The sequence below is a fragment of the Mesoplodon densirostris genome, chromosome 3 (assembly GCF_025265405.1).
Source record: "Mesoplodon densirostris isolate mMesDen1 chromosome 3, mMesDen1 primary haplotype, whole genome shotgun sequence".
NCBI classification, from domain to species: domain Eukaryota; kingdom Metazoa; phylum Chordata; class Mammalia; order Artiodactyla; family Ziphiidae; genus Mesoplodon; species Mesoplodon densirostris.
The window spans coordinates 152,103,879-152,119,604 of NC_082663.1; the positions used below are offsets into that span (position 1 = coordinate 152,103,879).

At 49.0% G+C, this 15,726-nt stretch overlaps 1 protein-coding gene across 2 annotated transcripts; it reads right to left on the bottom strand.

The window, feature by feature from the left end:
• Positions 1–14,185: 14,185 nt before the first annotated feature.
• Positions 14,186–15,384, bottom strand: TIMM13 (translocase of inner mitochondrial membrane 13). 2 transcript variants are annotated; one of them, XM_060092414.1, is made up of 3 exons: positions 15,228–15,384; positions 15,031–15,099; positions 14,186–14,854 (listed from the first exon to the last, which is right to left on the bottom strand). In XM_060092414.1, the coding sequence occupies exons 1-3, from the start codon at positions 15,300–15,302 to the stop codon at positions 14,756–14,758; spliced, it is 243 nt and encodes an 80-aa protein (XP_059948397.1). In that variant the 5' UTR covers positions 15,303–15,384; the 3' UTR covers positions 14,186–14,755. The 2 variants fall into 2 exon arrangements, with proteins under 2 accessions (XP_059948397.1, XP_059948396.1); XM_060092413.1 differs by having other exon boundaries at positions 15,183–15,376.
• Positions 15,385–15,726: the final 342 nt, after the last annotated feature.

Sequence of the window (15,726 nt, forward strand, 5' to 3'; positions counted from 1 at the left end):
TCCCCCCCTCCCCACCACCGAAGGGACCCTGTGGCATCGATGAGTCGCCAGGGTTTCGAAGACCACACCCACAGTGGAGAGCAGGGCTCAAAGCCAATCAGGGTGCACAGTGCCTGGAGCAGAGCCACTGGAAGGGGGCGCCCCAAAGGTCTCGGAAGGAAGCCAAGGGGACCACGGTGCCCCGGCCCACCCTCGCTGGTCCCACACATGGAAGAAAAAGAGGGCTGAAGGGGCCCAGGGGCTCCCTGAAGGAGCCTCGGCTGACCCTGACCGTCGGGGGTAGAACGGTTGACATTCTAGTCACACACGGGCTACCTACTCAGTCCTGAACACCCAACAAAGCAGGATGACCAAAGAAAACTGTACAAGGATGGGAGTGGAAGGGGAGTCACAGGAATGTAATTTTATAGAGCTCTTTTTTTTTTTTGCGGTACGCAGGCCTCTCACTGTTGTGGCCTCTCCCGTTGTGGGGCACAGGCTCCGGACACGCAGGCTCAGCAGCCATGGCTCACGGGCCCAGCCACTCCGCGACACGTGGGATCCTCCCGGACCGGGGCACGAACCCGTGTCCCCTGCATCGGCAGGCGGACTCTCAACCACTGCGCCACCAGGGAAGTCCAGAGCTCTTTTGAGTGTGGCTTGGAAGAGAGAATGTTATCTCACTTTTCTATGTCCCGGAACACCCAATTCCTCTAATAGGAAGAGACCTACTATACAGATTGGCAGCTACGCTTTATCTGAGACAAAAACCTTACCACTGAAACACCTAAGACCCCCTTCCGTTCTGGAGCCCTAGTGCGACTGCCCTCGGCCAAAAATAATGGCCCAGGGATATCCCTGGTGGCCCAGGGGGTAAGGCTCCACGCTCCAATGCAGGGGACCTGGGTTCCATCCCTGGCCGAGGAACTAAGATCCCACGTGCCATGGGGCAACAAAGCCCCTGCGCTGCAACTACTGAGCCCATGCGCCACCATGAAAGATCCCGCGTGCCGCAAGGAGGATTCTGTGTGCCACAACTAAGACCCGGTGCAGCCAAATTAATTAATTAATTAAATATTTTTAAAAATGGCCCAATTATCCTTAAGGGGGTTAATCCCTCTGTAGGGTCCTGCAACACTGTGGGCAGAGCCAGGAGGGCACCGCCGGTCCTAATCAAGCTGCGACCCGGCCACAATCACCCAGAGCAACACCGCTTAAGCAAAGAAGCCCTGGTGGGCACAAAGCCCACTCAAGCAAGGGCTTCTCAGACCCTGCCAGTGCCCCGGCAACCCTTCTATTCTGCCAGTAAAGGAGCCGAATGGGAGATACCAGTTCAGGACCCCTGGGCCATAAATGAAGCTACGGAGGAGATTCACCCTGTGGTGCGAAAGCCGTGCACATTACTCTACCCTAAACCCTGAGAGGACCTGGTACTCTGTTAGACTAACAGATGCCTTCTTTGTGTGCCCCTAACCCGAAAATCTCATTAAGATTTTGCAATCGAAAGGCAGGAACCCCGAGAGCATGAGGAAACAACTCTGCTGGGTGGTTCTGCCCTGAAGATCGCGGTGAGCTCGAGTTAGAACAGGGAACTATACTTCAGCATGCGGACGACAATCCAATCACCAGCCCCACCAAAGAGCCTTCCGACTGTAACACAGCTAACGCCTTCAATCATCTGGCGGAGAGAGGACGGGACGTTTCAAAGGAAAAAGCCCAGCTCCCCCTCCAGCGGGTAGAACACTTAAGATTTATAGTAGAAAAGGGGCACAGGGCGCCATCTAAGGAGAGGAAGGGGCTGATGTGCCAGACGGCAGGCACCCCTAGTAAGGGAAAGCAGCTCCAGGGTTTCCTGGGGATGCTTGTATAGGGATTCCCAACTTTGGCTTAATTGCTAAGCCCTTGTGTGAACAATTAAAAGGGAAGAAACTTGACTTTTGGAATGGACCCCCAATTGTGACCGGGCACTCCTGGAACTGAAAAGCCGTCTTGTGAGAGCCAGCCCCGCCTTCCCCACCTGAGCCATCCCCTCCCTCCCCTCCATCTATATGTACATGAGAGAGGAGGAACTGCCCCGGGGAGCTTTCACAAAACTGGGACCTCTGACTTGGGGTCGTAGCTAAAGGGTGTCCCCCGTGCTTACGGGCTGGAGCTGGTAATTCTCAGCTCTTCAGAGAGGCTGACAAATTAACCTCTGGACAGGCCCTGCCCATCTGGTACTCTGGTACTCCCACCACCTCCAGCCCCTCATAACCCTGCAAGTCCCAGCCGCACTTCTAGACAACACGTCCGTGACTGAGGCCCTGTAGTGTCCTCACCCTGCCCCCCTGCCACCTCAGCCAGGCTCCAGATTCACCCGTGGTCGTGAGAAAGCTATGGAACAGGGTTACCCCCGTCGGCCTGACCTGAAGAGCTCCCCTAGAGAGAATGCAGACTCAGAGTGGCTCTCCCACGGGAGGAGCTTTATGAAAGACCGGACACGAAAGGCAGGACATGGTGGCCCAGGTGGTTTCCGTCGCTCAAGGGGTGCAGGCTAAAGCTCTGCCCTCTGGCCGCTCTGCTCAGAGGCCCCGTTAACTGCCCGGATTAACTGTCCTAATCGGGGCACTAGAGCCGGGGAAAGGAAAGCTGGCAATACCTACACGCTCATGAGGCCATGTGGAGGGGGAGGGGAACGCGGACCTCAGGGAACAAGAGATTAAGAATGAGAGAGAGGGCTTCCCTGGTGGCGCAGTGGTTGAGAGTCCGCCTGCCGATGCAGGGGAAACGGGTTCGTGCCCCGGTCTGGGAAGATCCCACATGCCGCGGAGCGGCTGGGCCCGTGAGCCATGGCCGTTGAGCCTGTGCGTCCAGAGCCTGTGCTCCGCAATGGGAGAGGCCACAACAGTGAGAGGCCCACATACCACAAAAAAAAAAAAAAAAAAGAATGAGAGAGAAATGATGTAGCTGCTGGAGACTACACTCCTGCCTGCGGAAGCAGCAGGCATCCACCGCAGAAGCCATCAAAGGAGAGAAGCAGAAAAAAAAAAAAAGAGAAGCAGGAATTATAAGAGGAAATAAGAGGGCAGACAGGGCAGTTAAACAAGCAGCAGAAGGTGGGGAAAGAGTTCCGAGGCCGCTCCTGCCGGGTCCCCCAGACGCTAACTCCCATCCACCCGCCAAAAAAAAGGGAAAAGGCTTTGGGATGGGGCTATCTTAAAAGCCCAGAATAGGGCTTCCCTGGTGGCGCAGTGGTTGAGAGTCCGCCTGCCGATGCAGGGGACGCGGATTCGTGCCCCAGTCCGGGAAGATCCCACATGCCATGGCCGCTGAGCCTGGGCATCCGGAGCCTGGGCGTCCGGAGCCTGTGCTCCGCAACGGGAGAGGCCACAACAGTGAGAGTCCCGCGTACCGCCGAGGAAAAAAAAAAAGCCCAGGATGCCCAGGGTGACAGTTCCTCCGGTCGGCTTCTGCACTGCAGGTCACCAGGGAAGCTGGCCCGAGCACACGTTATGGGCAGGAGGCCTGTATCAATGGCTCATCAAGTCCATGACTACCCCCAATCTCCGCCATCTCCTTAAACAGGGGGATGAAGCGTGCCCTATCTGCCTCCGGAATAAGCCCAACACTTACACCCGCCACTGGGGTCAAGGCAGCAACTACCACCCAATATGAAGGCACATGTCCAAGTCAAGACTGGCAAGCTGATTTTATAGTAATGCCCCAGGCACAAGGAAATTTCAGATTTCTGCCGGCTGTGACTGCCACCTTCTCCGACTGGATGGAGGCGTTTCCCACCTGAACCAAGACTGCCTTAGAGGTCTCCTAGGCCCTGCTCAAGGAAATAATCCCTCGGTTTGGACTCCCCAAGTCCATCCAGAGTGACAGTGGGCCCGCCTTTGTTTCCCAAATTACTAAGGGACTCTCTAGAGCTCTAGGAATGACATGGGGTTTATACTCCACTTGGACACCACCATCCTCAGGAAAAGTAGAACAAATCAAACCCTCAAAAGAAACTTAGAGAGATGAGGGGAAGATGGCGGAAGAGTAAGACACGGAGATCACCTTCCTCCCCACAGATACACCAGAAATACATCTACAGGTGGAACATCTCCTACAGAACACCTACTGAACGCTGGCAGAAGACCTCAGACCTCCCAAAAGGCAAGAAACTCCCCACGTACCTGGTTGGGGCAAAAGAAAAAAGAATAAACAGAGACAAAAGGATAGGGACGGGACCTGCACCAGTGGGAGGGAGCCGTGAAGGAGGAAAGGTTTCCACACACTAGGAGCCCCCTTCGCTGGCGGAGACTGCAGGTAGAGGAGAGGGGAGCTTCGGAGCCGCGGAGGAGAGCGCAGCCACAGGGGTGCGGAGGGCAAAGCGGAGAGATTCCCGCACAGAGGATCGGTGCCGACCGGCACTCACCAGCCAGAGAGGCTTGTCTGCTCACCCGCCGGGGCGGGCGGGGCTGGGAGCTGAGGCTCGGGCTTCGGTCGGAGCGCTGGGAGAGGACTGGGGTTGGCGGCGTGAACACAGCCTGAAGGGGCTAGTGCGCCACGGCTGGCCGGGAGCGAGTCCGGGAAAAAGTCTGGAGCTGCCAAAGAGGCAAGAGACTTTTTCTTCTCTCTGTGTTTCATGGTGCGCGAGGAGAGGGGATTAAGAGCGCTGCTTAAAGGAGCTCCAGAGACGGGCGCGAGTCACGGCTGAAAGCGCGGACCCGAGACAGGCGTGGGACGCTGGGACTGCTGCTGCCGCTGCCAAGAGGCCTGTGTGCGAGCGCAGGTCACTATCCACACCTCCCTTCCGGGAGCCTGTGCAGTCCACCACTGCCGGGGTCCCGGGATCCAGGGACAGCTTCCCCAGGAGAGCGGGAGAGCGCACGGCGCGCCTCGGGCTGGTGCAACTTCACAACGGCCCTCTGCCCAGCACGCTCGCCCCACCTCCATGCCCCTCCCTCCCCACGGGCCTAAGTGAGCCAGAGTCCCCCAAGCAGCTGCTCCTTTAACTCCGTCCTGTCTGAGCGAAGAACAGACGCCCTCCGGCGACCTACACGCAGAGGCGGGGCCAAATCCAAAGCTGAGCCCCGGGAGCTGTGCGAACAAAGAAGAGAAAAGGAAATCTCTCCCAGCAGCCTCAGGAGCAGCGGATTAAATCTCCACAATCAACTTGATGTACTCTGCATCTGTGGAATACCTGAAGAGACAATGAATCATCCCAAATTGAGGAGGTGGACCATGAGAGCAAGATTTATGATTTTCCCCCCTTTTCTTCTTTTTGTGAGTGTGCATGTGTATGCTTCTGTGTGAGATTTTGTCTGTATAGCTTTGCTTCCACCATTTGTCCTAGGGTTCTATCCGCCCGTTTTGTATTTTTTCTTAATAATTATTTTTTATTTTAATAACTTTATCTTATTTTACTTTATCTTCTTTTTTTCCTTCCTTCCCTCCTTCCTTCCTTCCTTCCTTCCTTTCTTTCCTTCCTTCCTTCTTTCTACTTCTACTAATTTTTTCTTTCTACTTTTTCTCCCTTTTATTCTGAGCCGTGTGGATGAAAGGCTCTTGGTGCTGCAGCCAGGAGTCAGCACTGTGCCTCTGAGGTGGGAGAGCCAACTTCAGGATACTGGTCCACAAGAGACCTCCCAGCTCCATGTAATATCAAACAGCAAAAATCTCCCAGAGATCTCCATCTCAACACCAGCACCCAGCTTCACTCAACGACCAGCAAGCTACAGTGCTGGACACCCTATGCCAAACAACTAGCAAGACAGGAACACAACGCCACCCATTAGCAGAGAGGATGCCTAAAATCATAATAAGTCCACAGACACCCCAAAACACACCACAAGACGTGGACCTGCCCACCAGAAAGACAAGATCCAGCCTCATCCACCAGAACACAAGCACTAGTCCCCTCCACCAGGAAGCCTACACAACCCACTGAACCAACCTTAGCCACTGGGGACAGACACCAAAAACAATGGAAACAACAAACCTGCAGCCTGCAAAAAGGAGACTCCAAACACACTAAGTTAAGCAAAATGAGAAGACAGAAAAACACACAGCAGATGAGCAAGATAAAAACCCACCAGACCTAACAAATGAAGAGAAAATAAGCAGTCTACCTGAAAAAGAATTCAGAATAATGATAGTAAAGAAGATCCCAAATCTTGGAAATAGAATAGACAAAATTCAAGAAACATTTAACAAGGACCTAGAAAAACTAAAGATGAAACAAGCAACAATGAACAACACAATAAATGAAAATTTATTAAAAATACTCTAGATGGGATCAATAGCAGAATAACTGAGGCAGAAGAACGGATAAGTGACCTGGAAGATAAAATAGTGGAAATAACTACTGCAGAGCAGAATAAAGAAAAAAGAATGAAAAGAACTGAGGACAGTCTCAGAGACCTCTGGGACAACATTAAATGCACCAACATTCGAATTATAGGGGTTCCAGAAGAAGAAGAGAAAAAGAAAGGGACTGAGAAGATATTTGAAGAGATTATAGTTGAAAACATCCCTAATATGGGAAAGGAAATAGTTAATCAAGTCCAGGAAGCACAGAGAGTCCCACACAGGATAAATCCAAGGAGAAACACGCCAAGACACATATTAATCGAACTGTCAAAAATTAAATACAAAGAAAACATATTAAAAGCAGCAAGGGAAAAACAACAAATAACACACAAGGGAATCCCCATAACGTTAACAGCTGATCTTTCAGCAGAAACTCTGCAAGCCAGAAGGGAGTGGCAGGACATATTTAAAGTGATGAAGGAGAAAAACCTGCAACCAAGATTACTCTATCCAGCAAGGATCTCATTCAGATTTGATGGAGAAATTAAAACCTTTACAGACAAGCAAAAGCTGAGAGTTCAGCACCACCAAACCAGCTTTACAACAAATGCTAAAGGAACTTCTCTAGGTAAGAAACACAAGAGAAGGAAAAGACCTACAATAACAAACCCAAAACAATTAAGAAAATGGGAATAGGAACATACATATCGATAATTACCTTAAGTGTAAATGGACTAAATGCTCCCACCAAAAGACACAGATTGGCTGAATGGATACAAAAACAAGACCCATATATATGCTGTCTACAAGAGACCACTTCAGACCTAGAGACACATACAGACTGAAAGTAAGGGGATGGAAAAAGATACTCCATGCAAATGGAAACCAAAAGAAAGCTGGAGTAGCAATTTTCATATCAGATAAAATAGACTTTAAAATAAAGACTATTAGAAGAGACAAAGAAGGACACTACATAATGGTCAAGGGATCATTCCAAGAAGAAGATATAACAATTGTAAATATTTATGCACCCAACATAGCAGCACCTCAATACATAAGGCAAATACTAACAGCCATAAAAGGGGAAATCGACAGTAACACATTCATAGTAGGGGACTTCAACACCCCACTTTCACCGATGGACAGATCATCCAAAATGAAAATAAATAAGGAAACACAAGCTTTAAATGATACATTAAACAAGATGGACTTAATTGATTTTTATAGGACATTCCATCCAAAAACAAAAGAATACACATTTTTCTCAAGTGCTCATGGAACATTCTCCAGGATAGATCATATCTTGGGTCACAAATCAAGCCTTGGTAAATTTAAGAAAATTGAAATTGTATCAAGTATCTTTTCCGACCACAACGCTATGAGACTAGATATCAATTACAGGAAAAGATCTGTAAAAAACACAAACACATGGAGGCTAAACAATACACTACTTAATAACGAAGTGATCACTGAAGAAATCAAAGAGGAAATTTAAAAAATACCTAGAAACAAATGACAATGGAGACACGACGACCCAAAACCTATGGGATGCAGCAAAAGCAGTTCTAAGAGGGAAGTTTATAGCAATACAATCCTACCTTAAGGAACAGGAAACATCTCGAATAAACAACCTAACCTTGCACCTAAAGCAATTAGAGAAAGAAGAACAAAAAACCCCCAAAGTTAGCAGAAGGAAAGAAATCATAAAAATCAGATCAGAAATAAATGAAAAAGAAATGAAGGAAACGATAGCAAAAATCAATAAAACTAAAAGCTGGTTCTTTGAGAAGATAAAATTGATAAACCATTAGCCAGACTCATCAAGAAAAAAAGGGAGAAGACTCAAATCAATAGAATTAGAAATGAAAAAGGAGAAGTAACAACTGACACTGCAGAAATACAAAAGATCATGAGAGATTACTACAAGCAACTCTATGCCAATAAAATGGACAACGTGGAAGAAATAGACAAATCCTTAGAAATGCACAACCTGCCAAGACTGAATCAGGAAGAAATAGAAAATAGGAACAGACCAATCACAAGCACTGAAATTGAAACTGTGATAAAAAATCTTCCAACAAACAAAAGCCCAGGACCAGATGGCTTCACAGGTGAATTCTATCAAACATTTAGAGAAGAGCTAACACCTGTCCTTCTCAAACTCTTCCAAAATATAGCAGAGGGAGGAACACTCCCAAACTCATTCTACGAGGCCACCATCACCCTGATACCAAAACCAGACAAGGATGTCACAAAGAAAGGAAACTACAGGGCAATATCACTGATGAACATAGATGCAAAAATCCTCAACAAAATACTAGCAAACAGAATCCAACAGCACATTAAAAGGATCATATACCATGATCAAGTGGGGTTTATTACAGGAATGCAAGGATTCTTCAATACATGCAAATCAATCAACGTGATACACTATATTAACAAACTAAAGAAGAAAAACCATATGATCATCTCAATAGATGCAGAGAAAGCTTTCGACAAAATTCAACACCCATTTATGATAAAAACCCTGCAGAAAGTAGGCATAGAGGGAACTTTCCTCAACATAATAAAGGCCATACATGACAAACCCACAGCCAACATTGTCCTCAATGGTGAAAAACTGAAAGCATTTGCACTGAGATCAGGAACAAGACAAGGTTGCCCACTCTCACCACTCTTATTCAACATAGTTTTGGAAGTTTTAGCCACAGCAATCAGAGAAGAAAAGGAAATAAAAGGAATCCAAATTGGAAAAGAAGAAGTAAAGCTGTCACTGTTTGCAGATGACATGATACTATACATAGAGAATCCTAAAGATGCTACCAGAAAACTACTAGAGCTAATCAATGAATTTGGTAAAGTAGCAGGATACAAAATTAATGCACAGAAATCTCTGGCATTCCTATACACTAATGATGAAAAATCTGAAAGTGAAATCAAGAAAACACTCCCATTTACCATTGCAACAAAAAGAATAAAATATCTAGGAATAAACCTACCCAAGGAGACAAAAGACCTGTATGCAGAAAATTATAAGACACTGATGAAAGAAATTAAAGATGATACAAATAGATGGAGAGATATACCATGTTCTTGGATTGGAAGAATCAACATTGTGAAAATGACTCTACTATCCAAAGCAATCTACAGATTCAATGCAATCCCTATCAAACTACCAATGGCATTTTCCACAGAACCAGAACAAAAAATTTCACAATTTGTATGGAAACACAAAAGACCCCGAAAAGCCAAAGCAATCTTGAGAACGAAAAATGGAGCTGGAGGAATCAGGCTTCCTGACTTCAGACTATACTACAAAACTACAGTAATCAAAAGTATGGTACTGGCACAAAAACAGAAAGATAGATCAATGGAACAGGATAGAAAGCCCAGAGATAAACCCACACACATATGGTCACCTTATCTTTGATAAAGGAGGCAGGAATGTACAGTGGAGAAAGGACAGCCTCTTCAGTAAGCGGTGCTGGAAAAACTGGACAGGTACATGTCAAAGTATGAGATTAGATCACTCCCTAACACCATACACAAAAATAAGCTCAAAATGGATTAAAGACCTAAATGTAGGGCCATAAACTATCAAACTCTTAGAGGAAAACATAGGCAGAACACTCTATGACATAAATCACAGCAAGATCCTTTTTGACCCACCTCCCAGAGAAATGGAAATAAAAACAAAAATAAACAAATGGGACCTAATGAAACTTCAAAGCTTTTGCACAGCAAAGGAAACCATAAACAAGACGAAAAGACAACCCTCAGAATGGGAGAAAATATTTGCAAATGAAGCAACTGACAAAGGATTAATCTCCAAAATTTATAAGCAGCTCATGCAGCTCAATAGCAAAAAAACAAACAACCCAATCCAAAAATGGGCAGAAGACCTAAACAGACATTTCTCCAAAGAAGATATACAGACTGCCAACACATAAAGAACGCTCAACATCATTAATCATTAGAGAAATGCAAATCAAAACTACAATGAGATATCATCTCACACCAGTCAGAATGGCCATCATCAAAACATCTAGAAACAATAAATGCTGGAGAGGGTGTGGAGAAAAGGGAACACTCTTGCACTGCTGGTGGGAATGTGAATTGGTCCAGCCACTATGGAGAACAGTATGGAGGTTCCTTTAAAAACTACAAATAGAACTACCATATGACCCAGCAATCCCACTACTGAGCATATACCCTGAGAAAACCATAATTCAAAAAGAGTCATGTACCAAAATGTTCATTGCAGCTCTATTTACAATAGCCCAGAGATGGAAACAACCTAAGTGTCCATCATCGGATGAATGGATAGATACGACACATATATACAGTGAAATATTACTCGGCTATAAAAAGAAACGAAATTGAGCTATTTGTAATGAGGTGGATAGACCTAGAGTCTGTCATACAGAGTGAAGTAACTCAGAAAGACAAAGACAAATACCGTATGCTAACATATATATATAGAATTTAAGAAAACAAAATGTCATGAAGAACCTAGGGGTAAGACAGGAATAAAGACACAGACCTACTAGAGAATGAACTTGAGGATATGTGGAGGGGGAAGGGTAAGCCATGACAAAGTGAGAGAGTGGCATGGACATATATACACTACCAAATGTAAAAAAGATAGCTAGTGGGAAGCAGCCGCATAGCACAGGGAGATCAGCTCGGTGCTTTGTGACCACCTAGAGGGGTGGGATAGGAAAGGTGGGAGGGAGGGAGACACAAGAGGGAAGAGATATGGGAACATATGTATAACTGATTCACTTTGTTATAAAGCAGAAACTAACACACTATTGTAAAGCAATTATACTCCAATAAAAAATTTAAAAAAAAAAGGAACTTAGAGAAACTAGGTCCAGACACTTATCAACCCTGGATGTCCCTTCTCCCCACAGCACCTTTCAGAATGCAAATAGCGGACTTCCCTGGTGGCGCAGTGGTTAAGAACCCGCCTGCCAATGCAGGGGACACGGGTTTGAGCCCTGGTCAGGGAAGATGCCACATGCCACGGAGCAACTAAGCCCATGTGCCACAACTACTGAGCCCGCGCTCTAGAGCCCAAGAGCCACAACTACTGAGCCCACGTGCCACAACTACTGAAGCCTACACGCCTAGAGCCCGTGCTCTGCAACAAGAGAAGCCACCGCAATGAGAAGCCCGCACACCGCAATGAAGAGCAGCCCCCGCTCGCCAGAACTAGAGAAAGCCTGCACGCAGCAACGAAGACCCAACTCAGCCCCAAATAAATAAATTTATAAAATTATTTTAAAAAAAAAAAGAATGCAAATAGACCTCAAAGGAAAGCTCAGGTTGAGTCCATATGAGCTCATGTACTGGAGGACCATTCCTGAAGGACCTGGCTCCAAGACCAACCTGAGGGATTTGGAGCGACTGAAATATGCCTTATAGAAAGGGGAAATAAGCAAAGCTTTACACGCCTACAGGGATCCGGAACTGCCTTCCCTCTCTGACATCACTTTCCATCCTTTCTCCCCTGGGGACTGGGTTTATTTGAGAACCCAGAAGGCTGGAAAACCACAAGACCAGTTAGACCCCAAGTAGACAGGACCTTAGCTAGTAATCTTGACCACTCAGACTGCCTGACAATTACACGGCACAGCCCCGTGGACCCACCATACCAGAGTGAAGGCAGCACCCATACCTGAGGAAGGAGTTACTGAGCCCCCCACTCCATACACCTGTGAACCTGTTATAGCCCTTAAGTTACCTTTCAAAAGGAAGAACTTACTGATAGATAAGTAATGTGGTGGACAGGCTTAGCAGTTGGCTAAGCCTGTCCCTTGTAACTGTCCACGTGAAATGAGAGCTTAACGCAATAGTACATTTCTCGGGGATTACAGCCGGTGGACAGACTCTATCCCAGTGCTGGTCTGTCACCCCCACCCACAAAGTGATGCCCGTGGATTAAAGGTGTTACATTTTACCCCTAAGAATGACAGCCTCACTCTCACCTTGGCTAACGGACCTGCTACATCTACCCCTCTTGAACGCAGCTTTCCTGCTTGGATCTCATCCCTGAAATTAACATCTCCAGCAAATACAAAGCACTCACTCTAAAGTGCGATCTTGCTGCCACTGCCCATGTCAGCAGCCCCTACCAAAGGGAGAAACTTGCAGTAATACCCTGGGGCTGCTCCGGACTCTGAGCACTGCTTCTTCCACTGCCCCATAATTTAAGTGCCCCGGGATTGACTCCTATGGAAATCTCACCCACTGGTGCCCTCTGCGCCCACTCAACGAATACACACAGGGACCAGACAGGAGATGTGCTTATGGGGGAGGGAAGACGCCAGTTGTCTGGGGTTTAGTGTGGGGCCCTGCTGAGGCCTGGGGAAAAGCCACTAGTCAAGAACCCCCCAATGACCCCTGCTACGCAGGTGGGCCTCTCCCCTCACACTGCAAGGGAACCCCCTCTTGGGCTAGCCACTTAGGGAGGTGGTTCAATTCCTCAGAAGTGCACTAGGTATGCTCTCCCCCTGGGTACCTGGTTCCTTTGTGGCCCGAGAATAAACCAACTGCCCCATCAGAACAACCCCAACTCCTTCCCTTCTCTGGGGTGGGCTCTAGCTTCTCCTTGCTTAAATAATGCCCTATTTATGAAACAATGCACACTAGGCCAGCCAAGTTTTAGGAACCTAGGTATAACCATTCATAACATCAGTATCACCCAGCACTGAGATCAAAGGGCAATGGGACTCATTCGGGCAGGAGCAGGGATAGCTCTCCGACTGGTGGCCCCCTGGGGAGGTCTCACATACCATGAAATCACTCTACAAGATCTCACACCGGGGGGCTTCCCTGGTGGCACAGTGGTTAAGAATCCACCTACCAATGCAGGGGACACGGGTTCGAGCCCTGGTCCGGGAAGATCCCACATGCCGCGGAGCAACTAAGCCCGTGCGCCACAACTACTGAGCCCGTGCGCCACAACTACTGAAGTCCGTGCACCTAGAGCCCGTGCTCCACAAGAGAAACCACCAAGATGAGAAGCCTGCTCACTGCAACGAAGACCCAACTCAGCCAAAAATAAATTAATTTAAAAAAAAAAGATCTCACGCCGATCCTTGAGAATTCGTCTGAAAACACAGAGGTTGCCTTATAAGGGCCCCGTACTTCTCTAGACTCACTAGCAAACGTTGTTCTCGACAATAGGCTAGCCCTTGACTATCTCCTGGCTGAACAAAGGGAAGTCTACGCAGTTTTGAATGAAATCTGCCGCATGTACGTTGATAACTCTGGTCAGACTGAGATCAACATAAAAGAGATCTATGAACAAGCTCAGTGGTTACATAGATGTAACACACAAGTTCAAGAACCAAGCTCCATCTGGGATATGGTCACGCAGAGCCCCCGCAGCTGAACTGGTTTCTTCCACTGATTGGCCCACTAACTGCTATCATCCTCCGGCTCACCTTCGGGCCTTGTCTCCTTGACTGCCTTGTCAACTTCGTTAGTAAATGGCTTGAAACCATCAAACTTCAGATGATACTAACACACGGATACAAGCAACTGGGACTGCGTCCTGGTGACAAACTTATTTTAGGTTAGTCAGGGAACAGTTCTGTTCCTCTAATCCAGAAAAAAACTACACCCACGTTCAGCAAAAAGCAGCTTCAGAAATCAAACCTTCGCCCTTCAGCGCCCCCTCAAGAATGAGGAGCAGTTACAAGGGAAGGGGGAATTTTGTTGCCAGACCTAAGCCAGGTCTTTGCTCAAAACCTGCCACCCTCCCCGCCATACCTTCAGCAGGAGTGAACATAAATCTGTAAGTTAAAGGGTCCAGAGATAAGAGACGACGCTACACGCACAAAGAAAAAACCAAGTGGAACCAGCTGGGACCAAGATGGCGGCAAATCCAACCTCCAACAGACCCTGAACCTCATTATGTGTTGATTTTACTATATTAACATATTAAATGACACACCTACCAGAGGCCAGTACATACATTAAAGACCAAAACAGGATAAAAACGGTGTCCCCAACTCCCTCAAAAAAGCCTTTCCCCTTCCCCAGTAGACTAATGCGTGTACCTCCCAATCATTAACCTCACTCCTCCCTTTAAAATTAAAACCCCCCTCGCCAGGTGGGTGAGAAGTTCAGCTGTGAACTTAGCTCCCGCTGTTCCATTTATTCGGCCACTGAATACTACTCGTGCTGTGTCAACTCTGCTGCGGCCCCAGCAGGATCCACAGGACTTAATTCGGTAACCGGCGCACAAGGGGAGGTGGCACCGGGGCCAGGGGTCTCCCAAAACCCAAGCTACACCCACTAACACGTGTGCATGTAGGCGGAGGGGCCGGGAAGAGTCCCAATTGTCCCAGCACCAATCTTGTTCTCATAAACTTCTTGCAGGCAGTACGCACAGGCTGGCCCCCGCCTCACAAACAGCATTTACGGAAATGGGTCCGGGGCTGGGGCAAGGCTGGGGGGGTGGCCTGCTGGCGCGTCGCGGTCACATGTTGGCTCGTTCCCGCTGCAGCCGCGAGTTATAGGCACGGGACACGGTGTTCCAGGCGTCCATGTAGCGGTCCATACACATGGCGATGCACTTCTAGGGACGGGGAGGGCGCACGGCTCAGGTCTGGACCGCGGCCAGCGCCCCCACCCCCCGGCAGCGGACTGCGCACGCGCCGCGGCCCCACCGCGTCGCCCCGTTAGTCCGCGTGCATGCGCAGAGGCCTCCCCGCCGGGTCCGGGCCCGCGACCCCGCCGGCCCCCCGCGTTTACCTGCTCCGAATTGTCCAGGGAGCCCCCCGGCTTCCCGATGCACTTCCGGAAGCACTTGTCCGTCATCCTCTGTGGGGACACGCGAGCCCTCAGTTGCGACGCCGGCCCCCGGCGGACCCCGCCACCCTCGGCCCCCCGCCCCCGCCCCGGACCTGCAGCAGCTCTTGCGCGTTGGCCACGGCGATCTGCACTTTCACCTGCTCCATGATAAGCCCGGGATCCAGCTTCCCGCCGCCGGAGCTCCCGAAATCCGAGCCGAAGCCACCCTCCATGGCTCCGCAAAGTCAACCGGACGGTGGCCGCGTGCGCCCACCCGCACACACGCCGGAAGTCGGACACCGCAGGGCCCCACGGGAAATGGAATCCGAGCGGGCTGGGGGCGGCACTACAGTTCCAATAGGGCCGCGCGGGGCCTCCCGCGCATGCGCAGACAAGAGCGGTCCAGAGTCGGTTTCCCGTGAAGGACTCCGGGGAGAAGGGAGGGACACGGGGCCAGAGGCCCGCCCCTCCGCGCTCAAGCTCCGCCCCCCAAGTGTCCCTCCGCACTTGCGCACGGGGCGGTGGGCGCGTCTACACTGCGCCTTGGGCTGTGGGGCGGGGTGTTAAACCAGGGCGTCACGTGACCAAAAGCACTGCGGAGTGTCAGTGGAATCAGGTGGGAAAAGAATGCAGACGAGAAAAAAAAAAAGAATGCAG

What these genes read in the sequence shown, in the direction of transcription:
- TIMM13 (XM_060092413.1), bottom strand. Translation starts at nt 15,302, where the DNA reads ATGGAGGGTGGCTTCGGCTCGGATTTCGGGAGCTCCGGCGGCGGGAAG. An exon ending in ACGCGCAAGAGCTGCTGCAG is followed by an intron (nt 15,100 to 15,182) that starts GTCCGGGGCGGG and finishes GTGTCCCCACAG; the next exon opens with AGGATGACGGACAAGTGCTT. An exon ending in CCCTGGACAATTCGGAGCAG is followed by an intron (nt 14,855 to 15,030) that starts GTAAACGCGGGG and finishes CCCCGTCCCTAG; the next exon opens with AAGTGCATCGCCATGTGTAT.